Genomic DNA, 19,198 nt, shown 5'->3' on the forward strand with positions numbered 1-19,198 from the left:
TTTTCCGGGTACTGAGGTGAGGCTGACTGGCCTGTAGTTCCCAGGATCCTCCTCCTTCCCTTTTTTAAAGATTGGCACTACATTAGCCTTTTTCCAGTCATCTGGGACTTCCCCCGTTCGTCACGAGTTTTCAAAGATAATGGCCAATGGCTCTGCAATCACAGCCACCAATTCCTTTAGCACTCTCGTATGCAATTCGTCCGGCCCCATGGACTTGTGCACGTCCAGCTTTTCTAAATAGTCCCTAACCACCTCTTTCTCCACAGAGGGCTGGCCATCTACTCCCCATGCTGTGATGCCCAGCGCAGCAGTCTGGGAGCTGACCTTGTTAGTGAAGACAGAGGCAAAAAAAGCATTGAGTACATTAGCTTTTTCCACATCCTCTGTCACTAGGTTGCCTCCCTCATTCAGTAAGGGGCCCACACTTTCCTTGGCTTTCTTCTTGTTGCCAACATACCTGAAGAAACCCTTCTTGTTACTCTTAACATCTCTTGCTAGCTGCAGCTCCAGGTGCAATTTGGCCCTCCTGATTTCATTCCTACATGCCCGAGCAATATTTTTATACTCTTCCCTGGTCATATGTCCAACCTTCCACTTCTTGTAAGCTTCTTTTTTATGTTTAAGATCCACTAGGATTTCACCGTTAAGCCAAGCTGGTCGCCTGCCATATTTACTATTCTTTCGACACATCGGGATGGTTTGTCCCTGTAACCTCAACAGGGATTCCTTGAAATACAGCCAGCTCTCCTGGACTCCTTTCCCCTTCACTGTTGCCAGTGATACCAATCCTACTGTTATAGTTACCCATAGATCCTTCAAGGCTAGAAAACAGCATCCCCCTATTACTATTATTTTGCACAGTACTGCCAAGAGACTCCAAGAGAGATCAGTGCCCACAGTGCTAGGCGCTGTACAAATATATGGTGAAAGGTTCTGTCCCTGCCCTGAAGAACTTCCAATCCAAAGGTCTGAGCCAATCTCCACTGAAGTCAAATAAATAGACAAAAGGTGGGATAAAATAAGTTATTATCCCCATTCTACAATGGGGGGAACTAGGGTTGCCAGGTGCCGGGGCAGCACAACAGAGCTAAGGCAGGCTCCCTACCTGCCCTGGCTCCATGCAGTTCCTGGAAGTGGCGGCATGTCCGGCTTTTAGGCGCAGGCAGGGGTGGCCAGGGGGTCTCTATGCACTGCCTCCGCCCCAAGCGCCCTTTCTGCAGCTCCCCTTGGCGGGCCCTTGGAGAAGGGGCGGGGCCTCAGGGCAGGGGGCGGGGCAAGGGTGTTTGGGTTTGGACCAGACATACCAAACCCGCGAAAAAAAACCACAGAAATTGGGCTTGCTTTTGGCTTAATTGTCTTGTGAGTTGCTTGTTGGCTAGTTTTTGGCTTGTAGCTTGCTGCTTCTTTTTTTGGATCGGCTCCTGGCAAGCAGGGGCAAGGGGGGGGAGAGAGTCAGGGGTGCACAGCAGGCCCACCACAGTCCCAGACCGCAGGCCGGGAGGGAAGTTCTTAGGGATTCCCTTGTTTTGGCCTTGTTTTGAAACGGGATTAGCTTGATTTTTGGTTTAGTGTGAAAGTCGAGGAGCTTATTTACCAGGTGAAAGCTGGCAACTGTGCTTTGGACTTTATGTGATTAGACAGTTGGCAACTCTGGGAGAAAGGAGCGACACTTGCTAATTATTAGATAGCCCTGCCTGGTGCTTTGCAAAACACCACCCTCCTACATGCTCCACCCTGGGTCGCCCCCTCCCCCTGCAGCCTGGTGCACTCTGGGCTGTTCCACCCTGGGTCGCCCCCTCCCCCTGCAGCCTGGTGCACTCTGGGCTGTTCCACCCTGGGTCGCCCCCTGCAGCCTGGTGCACTCTGGGCTGTTCCACCCTGGGTCGCCCCCTCCCCCTGGACGCTGCAATCGGCTAAACAAGTGCGATAAGCCCCGCCCTCTCCTGATTGGTTGAGCTCACGTGACTGTAGGAGTCGGACTTAGGTCGCTTGCTGCTGGGGCTCTTCGGCCGCTGATTGGTCGGAGCGGCCGGGGGCGGGGCGCTGGGAGCCGAGGGGGGCGGGGCGCCCGTCGCTGATTGGCGGAGCGGGTGAGGCCGGGGCCGGCCGTTGGGGCGGGGCCCGTTGCCATGAATTGGGGCCGCCTGGGCAGGCGGGTGCTGCTGTGCGGGGCACTCGGCGCGCGGGGTCTGAGCCGGAGCATGGTGAGTGCGGGGCCGGGCTCGAGCTCCCCTCCGGCCGCCGCCTCTCTATGGTCCTTCCATCGGGGCGGCTAGAGAGGCCCGAGCCCCCCCGCCGGGAGAAGGGGCCCGCTCGGCGGCTCCCCCAGCCTGGGCCCGAGGGGCAGCCGCCAGCCCCCCCCATCGGAGGCCCCCCCAGCGCAGGCTGAGGGGCGGGGGAAGGGGACGAGGGGGTGCGGGAGGGGTCTGGGGTGGGGGGACGAGGGGCTGGGGGGGCGCGGGGGTCCGGGGCGGGGGAAGGGGACGAGGGGCTGGGGGGGGCGCGGGGGACGAGGGGCGGGGGAAGGGGACGAGGGGCTGGGGGGGCCCGGTCCGGGGCGGGGGAAGGGGACGAGGGGGTCCGGGGCGGGGGAAGGGGACGAGGGGGTCCGGGGCGGGGGAAGGGGACGAGGGCCTGGGGGGGGCGCGGGGGGCGGGGGAAGGGGACGAGGGGCTGGGGGGGGCGGGGGGGTCCGGGGCGGGGGAAGGGGACGAGGGGGGGCGGGGGAAGGGGACAAGGGCCTGGGGGGGACGAGGGGGGGCGGGAGAAGGGGACGAGGGGGGGCGGGGGAAGGGGACGAGGGCCTGGGGGGGGGCGGGGGGCGGGGACGAGGGGCTGGGGGGGTCCGGGGCGGGGGAAGGGGACGAGGGGCTGGGGGGGCGGGGGGGTCCGGGGCGGGGGAAGGGGACGAGGGCCTGGGGGGGACGAGGGGGGGCGGGGGAAGGGGACGAGGGCCTGGGGGGGACGAGGGGGGGCGGGGCGGGAGAAGGGGACGAGGGGGGGCGGGGGAAGGGGACGAGGGGCTGGGGGGGGGGCGGGGGACGAGGGACGGGGGGCGTGGCGGGTCCTGTGACTCTTAAGGGCACGAGCAGGCCCGTGGGCAATACGGGGCTGCCCCAGCGCAGTGCCCAGGTCCCGGCCCGCGGGACAGCGGCATGGGGGTGCTCCTGCAGCAGCCGCCCCGGACCAGCCCCGAGATCCGGGCTGGGGGGGCTGGCTCGGCGGAGGCTGCTCTGTCTCAGCCCAGTGCAGCGGGGAGAAGACTGCTTCTGAGTCACGGTCACAAGACCTCCTCCTGTCCCCGGAGCCCTAGTAGCTCTTATGCCCCGTGTTGATTCCTTTTATAGCCGAGATTAGTGCTGTGATTCACAGCAATCCTCCAGGGTATTGACCCTCTTGAACCTCTGCTTTGTGTGCAGTAAATTGCTTTAAGTCTCTAATACCAATTTGAACAGTGGAGGTTTTGACCTGTGTGTAAGGTAACCTGCAGCAAGCCCCGCCCAGTACTGCTGTTGGGGGAGGAAGGACTGTAGACCCTTGGGTAAAGAAGTGGGGTATCATGTATGGTTCTAGACAGTTGAACCGTTTCCATTTTTGGTAGGAGTAGGTCCGTATCTTTGATAATGATCAGGTGGCGAGAAGGGAACAGTGAGTGAAGGTAGTTGTCTGAAGAGAGGCATTTTGATGGTAGTGGAACAGCCTCTCTTGAATATGTGGCTGCTGCCTTCCCCTGGCATGCTGCATATCTGACTTCTGTGCTCAGACTGGGATGAGATCCCTTTATTGCAAAACTGATCTTGAGCCCTGGCTGTCTTGCAGTGTGCACAGGCAGATGACTGGCGAGCTGCCAAATCAATCTATGAATTCCGTGCCAAAGATATTGATGGCAATGATGTTTCCCTGGAAAAGTACAGGTAAGTGGTGAGGAACCCAGATGCTGTGAGCTGGGCTGGCTCAGTGAGGTACCCAAAGCACAAGCATGTGACTAGCCTGTAGTTAGGCTATTAATACTTCAGTCTCCCCTAATCTTGTCTAGCCAACACCAAAAAAAACTGTTAATACTCCCAGTTCAGGGAGGAGTGCTGCTGAAAGAGCATCACTACCAGGCCCTGGGGAGGAGGGGTGCCCAAAAGGAACTACACAGGCAACTGAACTAAGCAGGGACAGCTTGGCTCCTGATGGACAGGCTCTGCCTGACTGTGGGTGGGGTTCAGAAGATCTGTGACTTGCACCTGATGGGAAGAGGTGTGGAAAATTGTTACTCATATCTGATGCGAATGAGTCCGGGAAAGGGGTGCATGTGAGGATCCAGTTAGCAGGTTATATCCAACAGGGCAGAAAAGCAATAGCCATTATGTAGGTAGGGTCCCTTGCTGCAGATATGTCTATCTTTGTGGGGTAGATCAACCCCAACCCTTTTGTAGTAACTGTCAGTGACTCCTGCTTCTTTCCCAGGGGGTTTGTCTGCATCATCACCAATGTAGCATCCAAATGAGGAAAAACTGCTGTAAGCTACACTCAGCTTGTCAATATGTACGCCAGATACGCTGAGAAGGGTTTACGCATCCTGGGCTTCCCCTGCAACCAGTTTGGAAACCAGGTCGGTGGCGCACCCTGCCTGCTAAGGAAAGGGGGTTCCTCTAGGGGAAAAAGCCGCTCTTTCTCCCTAGCAAAGGGGGCTGGCTCGGTAGCCCATGAGACTGAAGGATGTCTGTAGTTAGCATGGGCCTAGCAAGTATTCCCAGCATATAGAGCCTTTGAGTACTACCATCAGATAAACAGCTAACACAGCCTCCCTAGCATATGAGTGGGAGTACAGTTTAGTCTTTGGCCCACTGACTCTTTGATGTCTCTACCAAAAATTGGTCACGGTGACTGGAGATGTGCACGCTTTGGTCTTAAAGAGCTAGGCTGTTTGCCACCAATCTGGGGTAATGCACCCAGACTTGCTGAGCTCCTCTGGGCTCTACCCAGTCTTCAGCTGGCCCGCCTGAGGCGCAAGGAGGCTGTAGGTGACTGTGTGCATTAGAACATGGAACCACAGCTCTGCCAGGCGTTCCGGTGGACCATGTGGCTCGAGTCATCTCCCGAGCCCAGTTGTATTCAAGTAACCATGCTCCCTGCCAGCTGTGTCCTAGCAATGAGTGGGATATTCTAGAAGCAGGAAGCTCGTGTCCTTCATCACCCAGCCCGCTCAACTTCATTCTTTCAATGTACATGCATGCTGCCCTCAGAATCTGAGCCTGGAACTGCGCTTAATTGAAATGGAATGGGGTTTTGAGTAGTCAGTCATTGCCTAATAATGCAAGACCACTCACTTCCCACAGTAACCCTTCTCTTTGCTTCTTAGGAGCCTGGGGATGAGTCACAGATCAAACAATTTGTTGCAAGCTATGGGGTGAAGTTTGACCTCTATAGTAAGATAGAGGTCAATGGGAACAATGCCCATCCTCTCTGGAAATGGATGAAAGACCAGCCCAAAGGAAGAGGCACCCTGGGAAAGTGAGTGCAGACCCTGAGCAGGAACAGACCCAGAAGGAAGTGGTAGCATTAGAGAAACAGCCTGGCCCCATTGGTGTCATTGGAATGGGGGGTGGGGGGGAGCAAATCAATCCTGTGATGAAACCAAAAGAGGAGACTTCAGCTGCACCACTGGCAACAGTGACCCACTGGACTGGAGAGGAAGGGGATGTGGGGTGGACGGATTGGTCACACAGCAGTCCCCAGCTTGGGCCTGTTGGAAGTAGTGGCAGAGCAGGCTGTTGGGTTAGGTGTGGGGCTATGGTGGGTGGGCACTCCTGTCAGTGCTGGGACTGCTTTAAAACAGCTGCTGTCTCACTGGTGGTCTCTCTCCTTCCTAGTGCAATAAAGTGGAACTTCACAAAGGTAGGACTCTGCTCTCTTCTCACTGGGGTTTTAGGCTCTAAAATGGCCTGACCACTTGTGGTGTGATCCTTTAAGATCCCAGGAGCTAAGCAAGGTTGGGTGGGAGATTCCAAGAAACACTTAGCTGCTGGAAGAGGTGTTGGAGATGGGCAGGGGAGCCTAGTAAGATTGCACCTCCTGAGCAGGCATTGACCCATAGCTCCTAGATATAAAATTGAGACCCTGACCTTGCATGTGGGTCCTAGAGCAAACCCCCTAAGGGATAGGGGTGTCTGGCCAGGCTCCAGCTGGGTTAACTACATTCTACCTCACTCAGTTTCAGAGGGATACATCAGTCTTCACTTTGTGTATTGAATTGTTGTGTGGTGGTGAGGAAGAGCGTGCCTCATGCCAGAGGTGGCTGCATTTCAGCATTTGGGGATGGGGAGGCCTTGTACATGTGCTCAGATTTCAAAGCACTCAATCTCCCTGCAAAGGAGCTGCACTTCTTATAAGTGACCTGGGGAGGGACAGTGCTGTTTGCCAGGTGCCCCCAAAGCTGCTTCTCCACCCATGGCCTCCCTGCTGCCCAGGGAGTTAGCCATAATAGCAGAACCTGGCCTTGAAGCTCATCTCCTGTAGTGTGTTGTGTGTGACTCAAGCATTGAGTTCCAGTGGGGCAGAGCATGCATGTGCGTCCAGGATTATTCATGCTTGTCTTCTAACTCCACAGTTTCTCATTAACAAGGAGGGCCACGTGGTGAAGAGATATAGCCCAATGGATGATCCATATGTAAGTCAGCCTGTCTGTGTATCACAAAGCGGTAACCTCGGGGGCTAGCTCTGCTGGAACTGAACAGCCAAGCTGTGTCTCAAAGCACAGCTTTATTAGTGGGTCCAAACCTGGGGGAGGAAGGGAAGAAAGATACTTTGCCAATAGCTTCCTGCACTGCCCTTGCTATTAGTCATGTACCAAGACTTGGGTAATGCAGCATCATGACTCAGGTCTGTTTTTCCCAAGCCTGAACATCTCTGCAGGGAACACATGGGAAGAAAGCTGCTGGGTTTCCTGCCACTCTACAGGCTAACAAAACTTAAGTGTCCCTGGCACCCTGTAGTGGATGGGGAGTTACCTCTGCAGGAGCATAATGCAGAGGAATGAAAATGAGCAGGGTGGGATTCAAGTAGCTGAGAAGCACTGTCCAAAGCTGGTGGGGGTGTTGCAAAGGGAGGTGTGTTTTTGCTCAGTGCTACAGAGCTCTGGATACAGCAGGCAGGGACTCAGTATGATCCTTCATGGACAGGACAGTGGTGGTCTCTCCACAGGCCCTCAAGAGAAACAGCACTTGACTCCTTCCTCCTCTTCTCTGCAGGTGATTGAGAAGGACCTGCCTGATTTCCTGTAGACCTGTTCACTTAGACACTGGACCATTCCCTCTGCTTAGCAACATCTCACCTGCTCCCTGTGGAGTCTTCCCATCCTGCCCTAATGATGGCCTGCCTTAAAGCCAGCCTGCTGGTGAGGCAGACCTGAAACTTGGCGTGCATCTGCGGGAAGAAGGGTTCACTGGGCTGGTGGCTGTTGCTGGGCAGTTTTTTATAGTCCTGACATGGGCACTTGGCTTCATGGCAATAAAAGTTTATGCTGAAACTGACCAATGTCTTGTCTGAGTCTGTTGGAAGCTGCTGTGTAACATGGTGCGGAACAGGAAGCTCCAGTCATTCTTCCAAGTAGATACAATCTCTGTGGGGGAGGATGCTCTTCCCTGCAGTGCAAGGGACTAGCTACTGGGGAAAAAAGGTCTGGTTGTACTGGCAACTTCCTTGCTGGCCACTGTCAGAGTGGGGAGCAGAAAGCCATTGACTCAGCTCCTAGGAGTTTGAAACAGGTTTGCTGGATCCTGGGGAAGTAATCTAAATCCAGGAAACATTTTATTCTGCCCAAGTTTGTGCTAAACATGAATTTATGTAATTCCTGCTCTTGGAGGCCAGCTGCTGGATTAGAGGGATAATCCTTGGTAATGCCCAGAGGAATTAAGCAGCAAGTGCCTAGGCCTTCCCTGGAGCTATTTTTATAGATTTCCTAACCAGGCAAAGGCAGCATCTTTTGGCAGCTCAGCTACAGCAGGGCTCTGACTAGCTGGGCTGCCTGCAGGCCTCCTCCATTTCAGATGCTGTGGCTGTAAGCACTAGGCCAGCTGTTCTGTCACCTGATGGTGATTTCACACCAGCTGTGAATCTAGTTGCTTGATCTGAATGCAAATGTCAAACCTCTGTTCAACAGAATTGGATCTGCAGCATACCAAATTTTTACCCTGCCATGCTGCAGGAGCCTGTCTCTAAAGGGTTAAGTGTAAAGTAGCCAGAGGGTTGGGATCTCCCCACAAGAGACAAATGTGCTTAAAGAAACCTCCTCAACCTGTCTATTAATGAGGCAGCCAAGCCAGCTGCAGCAACTTACACTGCTGTAGTAGTGAGGCAGCCCCCCTGGGTGGAAGGATGGGCATGAGGGAGAGGTTAAAGGCTCCTACCTCCACACCTTTCCCTGGTGAAACAAACACAGGGGTGGGGGGAGAGAGACTGAAGACCCATGATGTCTGACCACTGCCCCAGCCTGCACCCTCAGTTGTAGGAAGTGTGCCATGAGCCAGGGTGTGGCAGTTAATGGGATGGCCCTGCTTTATGCACAACCCTAATTAACTAGTATGATACAGCATCATGAACAACCCCACTTGGGTGAGTCTTGCACTGGCCTAGAGTTGTATTATAAAATGTCTTCAGGGGGGTTTTATGGATTCTGAGGCTAGAAGGGACCATTGTCATCAGACCTTGTGTAACATAGGCCAGAGAACTTTGAGTAATTCCTACAGCAGATCTTTTAGAGAAACATCTGGTTTTCACTTAAATTCTGTGATGGAACACAACTCTTTGGTAGTGTTTCAATGGTTAATTACTCACTGTTATATTACCTTAGTTCCAGTCTGAACTTGTCTAGCATCAACTACCAGTCATTGGATGGCATTATACCTTCCTTTGTTAAATCGAAGACCCCTGTGTTACCTACTTGTTCCCTCTGCACATACTTTTAGACTATAATCATGTCAGCCTTGAACTTTCTCTTCCTTAAACTAAAGAGGGGGAGCATCTTCCATCTGTCACTAGAGTCAGTTTTCTAACCTTTTATTCACATGGCTCTTTGATCAATCTCCAATTATCCACATCCCTGAATTGTAGACACCAGAATTGGACACTGCATTCCAGCAGCTGTCACACCAGTGCCAAAAACAGAGGTCAAATAACCTCTCCACTCCTACTTGAGATTCCCCCAGTTATGCAGCCCAGGATTGCATTAGCTCTTTTGGCCAAAGTGAGCTCTCATTCAGCTGATCATTCACCATGACTCCCTCTTAAGGAGCAGGAGGGGTGCAGGCCCCTGGCTAAGGAAATGTGTTGTGTGGTTCTAGAGAGTTCAACTTCTTTCCTTTTTGGTAAGAGTAGCTTAATAACTGTGATGACAGGGAGCAGGAGGAGAGCAAGGAAGGTAACTGGTAAAAAGATGATGAAAAGGTACTGAATACCCAACAGCGTGAGTTAAAGCCAGAAGCAATTAACTAACAATGAAAAATGTATGAGAATAAGCTGATTTACAGATGCAATTAAATATATCTGCAGCACCAGAGTCGGAGTCCTGGCTAGCTGGGAGGAGTATATGTGCACAGAAATATCTAAAGCAGCTAGGACCTGGTCTCAGCAGTAACTGTCTAGAGAACTTGTCTGCAATGGCCCATTGTAAACCAACTGGGCTTTACAGTGCTCCCCCTTTCTACAGCTCAGTGCTTTAGAAAGGGGATGGAGGCAGGTAATCTCATTCTCTACCAAGAGAAGCTGACGTGCACCACTGAGAAACATGGATACACGGCAGCAGGCACCTGTGTGCTCTGCAAACAACTCATTGGACGGAAATAAACTAAAAGGGGAGAGGATTTAACTGCACCAAAGATCAGCAAGGCCAGGCATGTTGAGTCTGGTTCTTCACTTCAAACTGCCCACTATTGTCTCCTTTGCTTCGCGACAGGGCTACTGAAAAGATGTAGTGACAAGCATCCATCTCTCTCCCCCACAAACGATTGCCAGGAGAGGAGACTTAGAGCAGCACCGTTGGGCAAGGAGGGCCCATCTTCACCTAGGGACTTGCTAAGGGGGAAGGCAACAGCCAATAGAAGCCAGCTCTGACTCAGACCCTTGCTGCTTCTATTGGCACAGGGGTCAGGAACTCCATCCCCCACTCCCACAGGTTTGGGTTCTGTGGGGATTTCCTTACCTGAACTCTGCTTGTCTGACTGCTGAAATGAGAATGAGCCCCGTGGATGAACACCCCCCAACAATCAACACCAGTGGAGTGGGCAGACACAGCAGAGAAGCCAACGACTGAAGCGTGCATGGCCAGGAAAGCGTGCTGCCGGACATACTCCAATAGACCCCTCTCAGGCCCAAGAGAGGCCCTGTTGTGTAAGGCAAAAGCTCCCAGGCTGAGAGACCAGTGCTGTGCAAAAGGAAGCACATTTCAGCAACAAGCTCTTACCAGGCCGTTTCCCTGCTGGGATAGGACAGCAGAGATTAAGCAGGATTGATACCCAGGACAAGAGGATCATTGATGCCATGACATTAGTTGTGACCATGCTGGAGGCTGGGTGCTGTGACACCCCTATGCTCTGCCCAGGGAGGGGAATCCATTGTAGACGGGCCTGGCTGAGTTGACACAGCAGAGCTCTGGAGGGATTACTGGCAGATTTGCACTGCAAGGGAACTTTGCTACCTTGTTTACAAGAGCTGCATTCCCCTTAATGGGAGGTGCTAAATCTGCAGCGTACTGTGATGGTAACAGTCACAAGGACTCATCAAATAGCACCCAGCATAGCCAGGGCAAACAGGCTGGAGCCTCCTCGCAGATGAGACAGCAAGAGCAGCATTCAGAGCACTTGGGAGGGGCGTTCTTTCTGTGTGCTTTTGGAAGCCATACAGCCAGCTACCATGTACCAAACATAGTGGCTGCCAGCATGATTTCCCCAGCTCAGGGTGGAAAGTCTCTTATTCAGAGGATTGTGCTATCAACTCCTTATGGAGGTGCTGGATATAAATATGGTGTGACAGATACGGTAATTTCCTGAAACAGCTTTGGGAGATTTTATTCAATTAAGGTTAAGTAGCTTTGGAGTCCATGATATTATGAAAGCAACATTTATGTATGGCCGCAGGATTGTGTGTAAATTCTCTAAAGGGGAGACATGGCCAGTGTAAGCACTGGGATGTGGCATGAACTTCGAAGGACTATTTGAAACAATGTGCCAGACCAGAAAGAACTTGCAGGACCACCAAAGGAAATACCTGGCAGAAGGGGAGTACAAATTCTCACTTCCACACTCCATCTTTTGAAGCTACACCCTGGGGAGAGAACTACTGTCTGGCTGATTATCTATGCATGGTCTCTGCGAAGCAAAGGTCCAGACTGTATAAAGGAGGGAGACTCAAATTCATGAGGGTTCTTGTTCTGCGCAAAAGGTGTTATGAACATGTAGCTACAGAAAACCCCATGTGGGGTGTGAAGGACAGACTCCTGCCAGAGCCCTGGGTGGAGTTGGGGTGATCTCTGGTGAGCTTATTAGTAGGCAGTTAGGTTCTTTTCTTGTGTTAATGTGTTTTCTCTCCTATGTTTTCACCTTGAGAATAAATGTGCTTAGAAGAGCTGGGGGGTACGGTCTAACTGTGGGAAATTATGCTGTTTATAGCTGTGCAGAGAAGGCAAAGCAGAGGCGTTGGCCTTTTAGGCAGTCGGACTTGCTGGGGAATTCATAATGTAGGCAGTGAACTGTACAGCCTGGAAAATCCCGGTCAGGCGGGAGAGAGAGACGGGTCTCTGCCCAAGAGGTGACGGCTGAGGAGCCAAGGGTGGGTGCCATTGGTGGAACGTGAGGAAAATACAGATGCAGGTACCCTGAACAGAGAGACATGGCACAGGGGGGAAAGAAGTCACTAATGATCAGAGAACTGATGCTGAAGACGCTGGGGGATGTGCGTACGTGTGCAGGAATTGTTTCCATAAGCGTGGACAGGCTGGGAGCAGGCTCCGGGAATTTTTGCAGAGTAGAATCCCACCCCCTCCTCCCAATACAGTAAACCCACTTCCGCTCTCACTACTGATTCAAGGTAATGCAGCTCTAATTGTCCACTGAGCGACACTAGGGCCTCCTGCCACTAAGGCTTGGTTTGGTTTTAAGACTTGTCCACATTAGGCGATAGCAGCCCTAGGAGCTCAAGGGGAGGTAGCTTACCATCGCCTCTGGTGTTTTAAGCCCCATGTCATTTAGTCAATTGACCGCAGTAGGGCTCCCCGCTTGCTATCAGCAGTGGAGATAAATAGCGTTGTCCCCAGTGTAGACAAGGTCTTAGATCCTGGAGCTCTAGGGCTGGCTGTCATCAAGAGAGTTATCTGGGGTCAGTAACCCATGCATCAACCTGGGGAGGGTTTTTCAAAATCACGGGACACAGGAGCATAAATCAAATCCACCACCAAGTCTCACCCCAAGATTTTTATAAATTTGTCCATCACCCTGGTGGTCTCCAGTTGCCTAACCTAGCTTCCAGATAGGTGAGCCTTGGGCGAGTATAACTCTAGATAGACAGAGACACACACACATACACACATACATACACAGAGCTGGAACTTACACAGATCTCATGCGTGGCTTCCTTTCCATCTTTACTGAGCAGAATGCAAAAATTATCCTTCTGATGCAAGTAGAAAATTTAGGAATTAGTCAAAGGCACATATTCTAAAAAAAAAGAATCTCTTTACATATATACATCTCAATTCATTATAAATACACACAGAAAAACAAAGGCAAACGAACAAGCGGATTAAAAAGTGCTAACAAAAAGGTGTAAGGAAGGGAAAAGGATTCATTTAAAAAAATACATACAATCAGTAGGACAACTGCATAATAATTTAGTTAAAAGATACTGTTACATATTATTAACCCTGACAAAAACACAGGATCAGGCAGGGGAAGTATTTTCTTGAAGGTGCCCTGTCTTTTTCAGAGATTGGGAGAGAAAAATTGCATATATCTTAGAATTAAAACAGCAATAAAACAACCACATAAAACTCCAGGTCATATTTTTTGTGGGGGACCCACTGGTGGGGGTGGTTAGAAAGAGAGCACCTGATGATTATTCCTGAGTTTACGCCTGTTTGAAATTGGTTTTCTTGGTGTGTTTTTTAACTTTTGCTGAGAGTTTGACAGTTGCCCAAATGAATGAGACAGAAATTAAATAAGGACTCAGGGGCTCCAAGGAAATCAAAGATTTTCAAAGATTCTCTCTGAGTGTCGTGAATCCAGGGAGCATTATAAATAGAGTGGGGGAGTGTATTCGATAGAACCAGGGAGGGGCCTGCCTAGGACTGGAAAAGGGATGTTCTCTGTGATCACAAGAAAGGGGCATCTTTGCTGTCTGCCTACAAGAGGACAGCAGGGCGGAATTGCCCCTTCCTTGGCAATTTGGGTGAATGCACGAGCGGAACGAGATGGGCAGGACTCTTGTGCACACGCAGCACAATGCAGGGCTCTCCAGCAGCTCAGTGCAGAGGTGGGTTAGTGCAATTAGGTGATAAACTAGGAACAAAAGTAAAGAGATTCCTGGGGGTTGAAAATGCACTATCTGGACAGCGCACCAACAGGGATAGGAGCATCCCTGCCCAAACAGTGGATCATGTCATCTGGACTTCACAGTCTGGGCTTCCAGTTTCAGGGGGGATTTTTTCTGATCTTTGGTGTTTAGTCGGAGGCAAGGGGGCATAGAGGATATTTAGAATTCTACTCAGAACTGGCCCCTGCAAAGCCCCCCCATCTCCAGGGAAGTGGGGGAATGGCAGGGCCTGCCCAGCACATTATGGGCACTGCTGCAATCTAAATAATAAACCTCCTCCTCCTTCCTGGCCGGGGAGATGCAAAGATTGTAAAAAGACACAAGACCCCAGAATGAAGGACCGGAGACCACACCTGGACTGGCCTAGAAAGTGGGAACTAGAATGTGCAGGGTGAGGAGGGGGAGTGAAGTGGGAAGAGAAGGAGACCATGGTCCACTGGCTTGGGAGACTAGGTGCTTCCCTGTCCCCCAGGTAGGATGTGCTACCAAGCCTTTGCACCGGGTTACAGAGTTCACAGCACTTTAGAAAGGTAGGGAAATATCACATCCCTGTGTTACAGAAGCGGAAACTGAGTCACATGGGGCAGCAGCTGGTTGCTAAACTCGTCAGTGAGACAGATGAGGTGACAATCTCCAAAATCTCCACATGTGGCTGGGGCTCTCTCCACAGGGGGTGAGAACGCCCCACTCCACCATTAACTCCTCTTACAGCTTTGGGCAGATCCCACTGACTGCCCTGCTCCAGCAGATCTGCCCCCGCCATGCCCCCCAGGGACTTGCTGTGTCTGATAAGAACTAGCCAAGGAAAGGTGTGTGATTAGCAGGCAGAGCTCCCATTGCCTAAGGGGCATCACCAGTCACTGGGGTCACACCTCCTCCCCTCCGTAATGCCTGGCATGCTCCAAGAAATGCCAGGACGACGACTCAGTAAAAGGAGGCTGAGGCAGCGAGAGGAGGGTGACAGCGCAGCCGGCAACAAAAATCTTTGCCCAAGTAAAGACAGAGCTGCCCAAGTCAGAGTTCCCGTGAAGCAGGTGCACGGCCCTAGGAGCAGTGTCGCTGTCGAGGTGCTGTGTGGCTCTCCGTTTGGATTGCATATGTTCTGTGTAAAGCCAGCAGCCCCGCTGCAGCACAAAGCCTAGCAAGCTACTGGTCCAACAGGCCTTAGTGCTTCTGCTCAGGGCTACTGCTGGTGGGCGGAGCAAGGTGTGGCTTGCCCTGGAGAGACTACGGGGGTGTTCTGCTTAGGTTGGCTAAGCAGGAGTTTGCTCTTTGGTATTCAAAGTGGAGCCGGCTGTAACAGCTGAGCACAAACACAGCTGGTGCATGGCCCTGGATCGCTTGCCATTTACTCTTCCCTGGCAGTGGGTCTCAATGGGGCAGCCACTGAAATCAACAGTGGCCTGTGCTGGAGGTTTAAGATCCAGACATGGGGCCCCTCCTGCTTTCCCAGACTCAGGCCTGGCCCTGCCAGCCAGCTGCGAACGAGCCCATTGGAACAGTACTAGCCAGCTGGCTCCAGGAGAGAATGCCACAGGGAGAAAACTTGGAAAGCGCGGCCACGCTGCAGCTGTCACCATCACGAGGAGCCCCGGGGCTGAGTGTGCAGCCTGGCCATCAGGCAGAAGAGGATGAGGGGGAGGAAGGCTGGTCAGGGGCTAAGGAGTTAATTGCTGAATACTGATAAAGTGGGCACGTTAGTGCAGAAGAGTTGTTCCCCATCCCATTGGGGAAGTCAGGGCAGCCCAACGCATGTCAGTTTCCCCTCCCGAGAGAAAGGGGTGGCTGGACTAACTGGAGAGCAGAGAGCGAGCACATGACCTGCAGTCAGATGAATGTCTCCTCAGCTGGCCCCACCCAATCCTACATAGATGGATGCTTTAGCTCCATGGTTCCCAGCCTGCACTGGGACTTCTGTCATTCCCCCCTCGGTCCCTGTCTCTGTATTAGTCCCAGGTGCCTGCCCCCCATTCCCTCAAGGATCTGGTGTTTCGAGTGGCATCAAGCTCCAAGGCTGGGATGGAAGAGCCCAAGTGTGAGGCTGGCTCCAGGTGACCCAGCCAAGCTTTGGTAACTCACTCAGCTGCCCACAGCGGCTGGGAACCATGGCTTTCGCCATCACGCATGCTCTGGTAACAGGATCGCTTTGGGGCTTAGAACGTTTCCGTCTGTGGACGCTGCAGTTAGCAGCTGCTGCACACTCCCCTGGAAGGGACGGAATCCCGGCCTTTCAACTCAATAGTCGGTGTGGAGATGGGTGTGGGGAGGGGCTGGGGCAGTCAGTGGCTCTCTTCTCTGTCCTACCTGGGCACTGTTGTTTGAGCAGGTCCGTCCCACAGCAGAGGACATGGGTCCCGATCAGCTGAGCTCTGTGATAAAAGCACTTTGCCATCCCCCCTTTATACACACGATATGTACAACTCTATACATGTGTGGCTGTATATTATATATAAATAAACTTTGCTGTAAGGAATACGCAATCCCCCCTGCCCCCCAACTGACACACGCGGGTCATTGCAAAGCAATACAAGAGCCTGGGCTCCCTCCACTCCAGCCCTTTGCCAAACGATGGCAGGCGAGAGGCTCGGGAGGGGCACGGTGCCTGTGTCTGAGCTCCGCCCTGGCCCTCAGCTGGCCCCTCAGAAGTGTTCAAAGGGACTGGTGAACTGGATGACGCTCTGGCGCTCCTGGGAGAGCGTGCTGTCCTGAGGGGCCACGTACAGCGTCCTCAGCATGTCCTCCAGCACCTCCTTGAAATTGATGCTCTCCTGCTGGGCTAAGTCTTCCGGCGGCAGCTGCTGCTGTGGCAGTGTCTGCAGGTGGTCGGGATGGGGGAGAGGCAAGTGGTTGTGTGGGGGTGGGTTGAGAGGCACGGTCCCCGCCAGGGCTGGGACCGGGCTTTCTAAGACAGGAGGAAGGCTGAAAGGCAAGGGCATCCTGTGCTGCTGGTGTGGCTGGAGAACAGGCTCCGGTGGGAAGTGTAAAGCACCCAGGGGGTCGGGCTGCAAGGCCAGGTTGGAGAGGCTGTCGCTGGGAGGGCTGTAGGTCAAGTCCAGGATCTCGTCCTGGTGCAGGGAGTGTCTGGGCTGGGGGAGCCTGGCCACAGGCTGGCAGAGGTCATGGGGCTGCTGCAGGACATGCTGTGGCATGGAGTACGGCAGGCTCCGGTCCTGGGCCAGAAGGGCCCGGTTATGCTTCTGCTTCACATTCTCGTCCATCTGCTTCAGCTCCTCCCGCACCCTATGGACGCAGCTCTCGGGGATCTTTATCCCTGGGAGATGGAACATGCTGTGTCAGCCCCCAAAGCACATGAGCTCCTGGGAGGGGAGAGGTGAGGGGCCTTGGGAGTGGGACCCAGTGTCTGGGCTAATCGCATCCCTCAGCCCCTCCTCTGCAAGGCTGCCAGTTTCATTGCCTACACCACAAGCTGCATCCCCACAGCTCTGCAGTCCCATCCCAGGAATGGGCTGCACCTAGGCTTGGCAGCAGTGTAGAGAGCAGGAGGTCCACAGCCGGGTTCCCAGACTGCGTTAGTGTGACGTTATCAGTAGTCCCTGCAGTGAAGGGTGCCAGGGGGCAGGAGTGTAGTGGGGCTGCACTGCCTTCACACCCAGACCGGGCAGCCCAGACCCGAGCAGAGGATGCACCATGCCTGGGTCACGCCCAAATGCTGGGCTAACTCCCCCTACCCGCAAGGGACACAGATCCCCAGCTCCATGTCAAGGCCTGGCCCAGAGCACGCAAAGCGAATGGGCTGTCAGTTACATGCTTCTCCTGCTCTCATCCCACAGGATCTCCTTAATCACAGAACTGCCCGGACAGGAGAGAGACATGCAGAGCCCTGCTTGGGAAAGGAAGGGAATTCCTGAACCCTACCATGCCCCCTCCCCCCGGCACACAGCACGCAGCTCCCTTCCCCTTCCCTGCCGCCACAGCGCCGCCCAGCACGCTGACCCCTGCACTCACCGACTTGTTTTTTCTTCTCCTTGGTCTTGAGGCGGACGATCTGCAGGTAGCTGGTGTTGGTGATGTCTGACATGATGCTGGCGATCTTGCTCCAGACCCGCAGCAGCGCTCCGCACAGCATGTAGTAACGGCGCAGGCGCATGCCCTGGAAACACTCCTTTCCCTCTTGGATTAGTTTGCAGGTTCTGTTCCTTCAGGTTTGCAGAGGAAGAGAACAAGAGTTACCAGCAGCCCCTGCCCCTGGGAAGAGCCCCTCCCTTCCCCCGGCTTGTTGGGGGTTGGGAGTGAGTGGAAGAAGAATGCCCCTCTCCCCCACAGGTGGCTGACCCCAGAGGCAGGGCAGCAGGGGGCTAGCTCCTGCAGGATTAGTGGGGACCACTGGGACAGGTCGGGCAAAGCCGCTCACAGAAGGAGCAGGGTCTCACAGAGCTGCAGTCTGCCCCCAGACAGCCAACACTCAGTGCAGCTCCACAGCCAGGGCAGTGAAGACCCTTTAATGCAGAGCCAGAGACAGCAGCAGCTACCCCTGTTCAGACAGGGCTCTGAGTTTCCCCAGCAGGGAGCCCAGAGTAGGCCAGGCCCTCTGGCACTGGGCATCACTTACCAGACGGCGTGGTTACAGTTCGTGAAGGAGAAGAGGTAGCTGCTCTCCCAGTGTTCCTTGGCTTCCTCCGGCAGCACCTGCAAGGGACACAGCCAGAGGCAAACTAGACTTTTCCACTCTCCTCAGGATGGTGGAGGGCTAAGGCCAAGCACTGGGAGTCAGGACACCTGGGTTCTATCCCCAGCTCTGCCAGACGTGAGGGGACTTTGGGCAAGTCACGGCACCCATGTGCCTCAGTCTCCCCAGCTGTAAATTGGGAACAGCGATTCCTGCCAGGAGTGCCGAGAGGCTCCACTTATCAGTGTGCATGGCACGCGGAGGTGCTCACATGGCAGCTAGGCAAGGGCAAGCACGGAAGGTCCTGGTGATTTTCCTTTTTTGCCTGTGCTGACGACAGTGTTAGCCTTTGAACGCAAGGGAGCAAACAACTGGACACACACTGCCAGGCAGGGAGCAGAGCACTGATCTGTCGAGTCTGATACTCTGCGTCCAGCCCTGGCAAAGGGCAGCCATGCACTCTGAGACCCTCATACCAGCAGTCCTCTCCAGGTGCCTGCCGTATCCCTCCTGAGTGTCAGTGTTGGGTCTCAAGAACACTGACCTGCTGAAAACTCAGATGGACGTGTCACAGCTCAGCCCCACGCTGGCTCAGGGAGGAGATTTGCTGCGCTTGTCTCTGGGAAGGCAGAGCCCATCCCTACATCTGCGCCTACAGAACCATGCACCAAGGGAGCGTTCAGCCCCAAGGACTCTCCCTCTGCGGTTGAGTCACAGTTTTCTTGATCAGCTGCAATTCCCATGCTGCAGAGGGCAGCCAGGGCACAGGTAGTGTTCCTCCCGCTCAGCCTTGCGGGGGATGGAGGGGAAGGGCAGCAGTTGGTTCCTGGGGCTCCCACCTACCTGGCGGTACTTCTTGAAGAGGCTGTCGAGGCTTTCGGGCTGGCTCTGCTTGCCGATGTTGGGCTTGTAGAGGATGAAGTTCTTCCCGCGGCCCTGCTCCGCCAGCAGGCAGGTGTATTTACAGCCCCGTGTCTGTGGGCACAAGCTGCACAGTTACAC

General features: G+C 53.8%; 2 protein-coding genes across 12 annotated transcripts in view; one reads left to right on the forward strand and one right to left on the reverse strand.

Moving 5' to 3' along the window:
• The first annotated feature begins 2,076 nt into the window (after window positions 1–2,076).
• Window positions 2,077–7,520, forward strand: GPX4 (glutathione peroxidase 4). Its single transcript, XM_048830900.1, has 7 exons — window positions 2,077–2,204; window positions 3,820–3,914; window positions 4,456–4,600; window positions 5,351–5,502; window positions 5,862–5,886; window positions 6,599–6,658; window positions 7,239–7,520. The coding sequence occupies exons 1-7, from the start codon at window positions 2,130–2,132 to the stop codon at window positions 7,269–7,271; spliced, it is 585 nt and encodes a 194-aa protein (XP_048686857.1). The 5' UTR covers window positions 2,077–2,129; the 3' UTR covers window positions 7,272–7,520.
• Window positions 7,521–12,598: 5,078 nt separating this feature from the next.
• SBNO2 (strawberry notch homolog 2) overlaps window positions 12,599–19,198 on the reverse strand; it is a 108,059-nt gene continuing 101,459 nt past the window's right edge. For 10 of the 11 annotated variants that reach the window (XM_048830889.2, XM_048830876.2, XM_048830880.2 and 7 more), the window contains 4 exons: window positions 19,040–19,171; window positions 18,140–18,216; window positions 17,536–17,726; window positions 12,599–16,840 (listed from right to left, as the gene is read on the reverse strand). In XM_048830889.2, the coding sequence (XP_048686846.1) occupies window positions 16,209–16,840; window positions 17,536–17,726; window positions 18,140–18,216; window positions 19,040–19,171 (1,032 nt within the window). In that variant the 3' untranslated portion in view covers window positions 12,599–16,208. The remainder of the gene's footprint in view (window positions 16,841–17,535; window positions 17,727–18,139; window positions 18,217–19,039; window positions 19,172–19,198) is intronic. The other variant, XM_048830892.2, reaches the window with a different exon arrangement.

Source organism: Caretta caretta, chromosome 25 (genome assembly GCF_965140235.1).
Source record: "Caretta caretta isolate rCarCar2 chromosome 25, rCarCar1.hap1, whole genome shotgun sequence".
In the NCBI taxonomy this organism is placed as follows: domain Eukaryota; kingdom Metazoa; phylum Chordata; order Testudines; family Cheloniidae; genus Caretta; species Caretta caretta.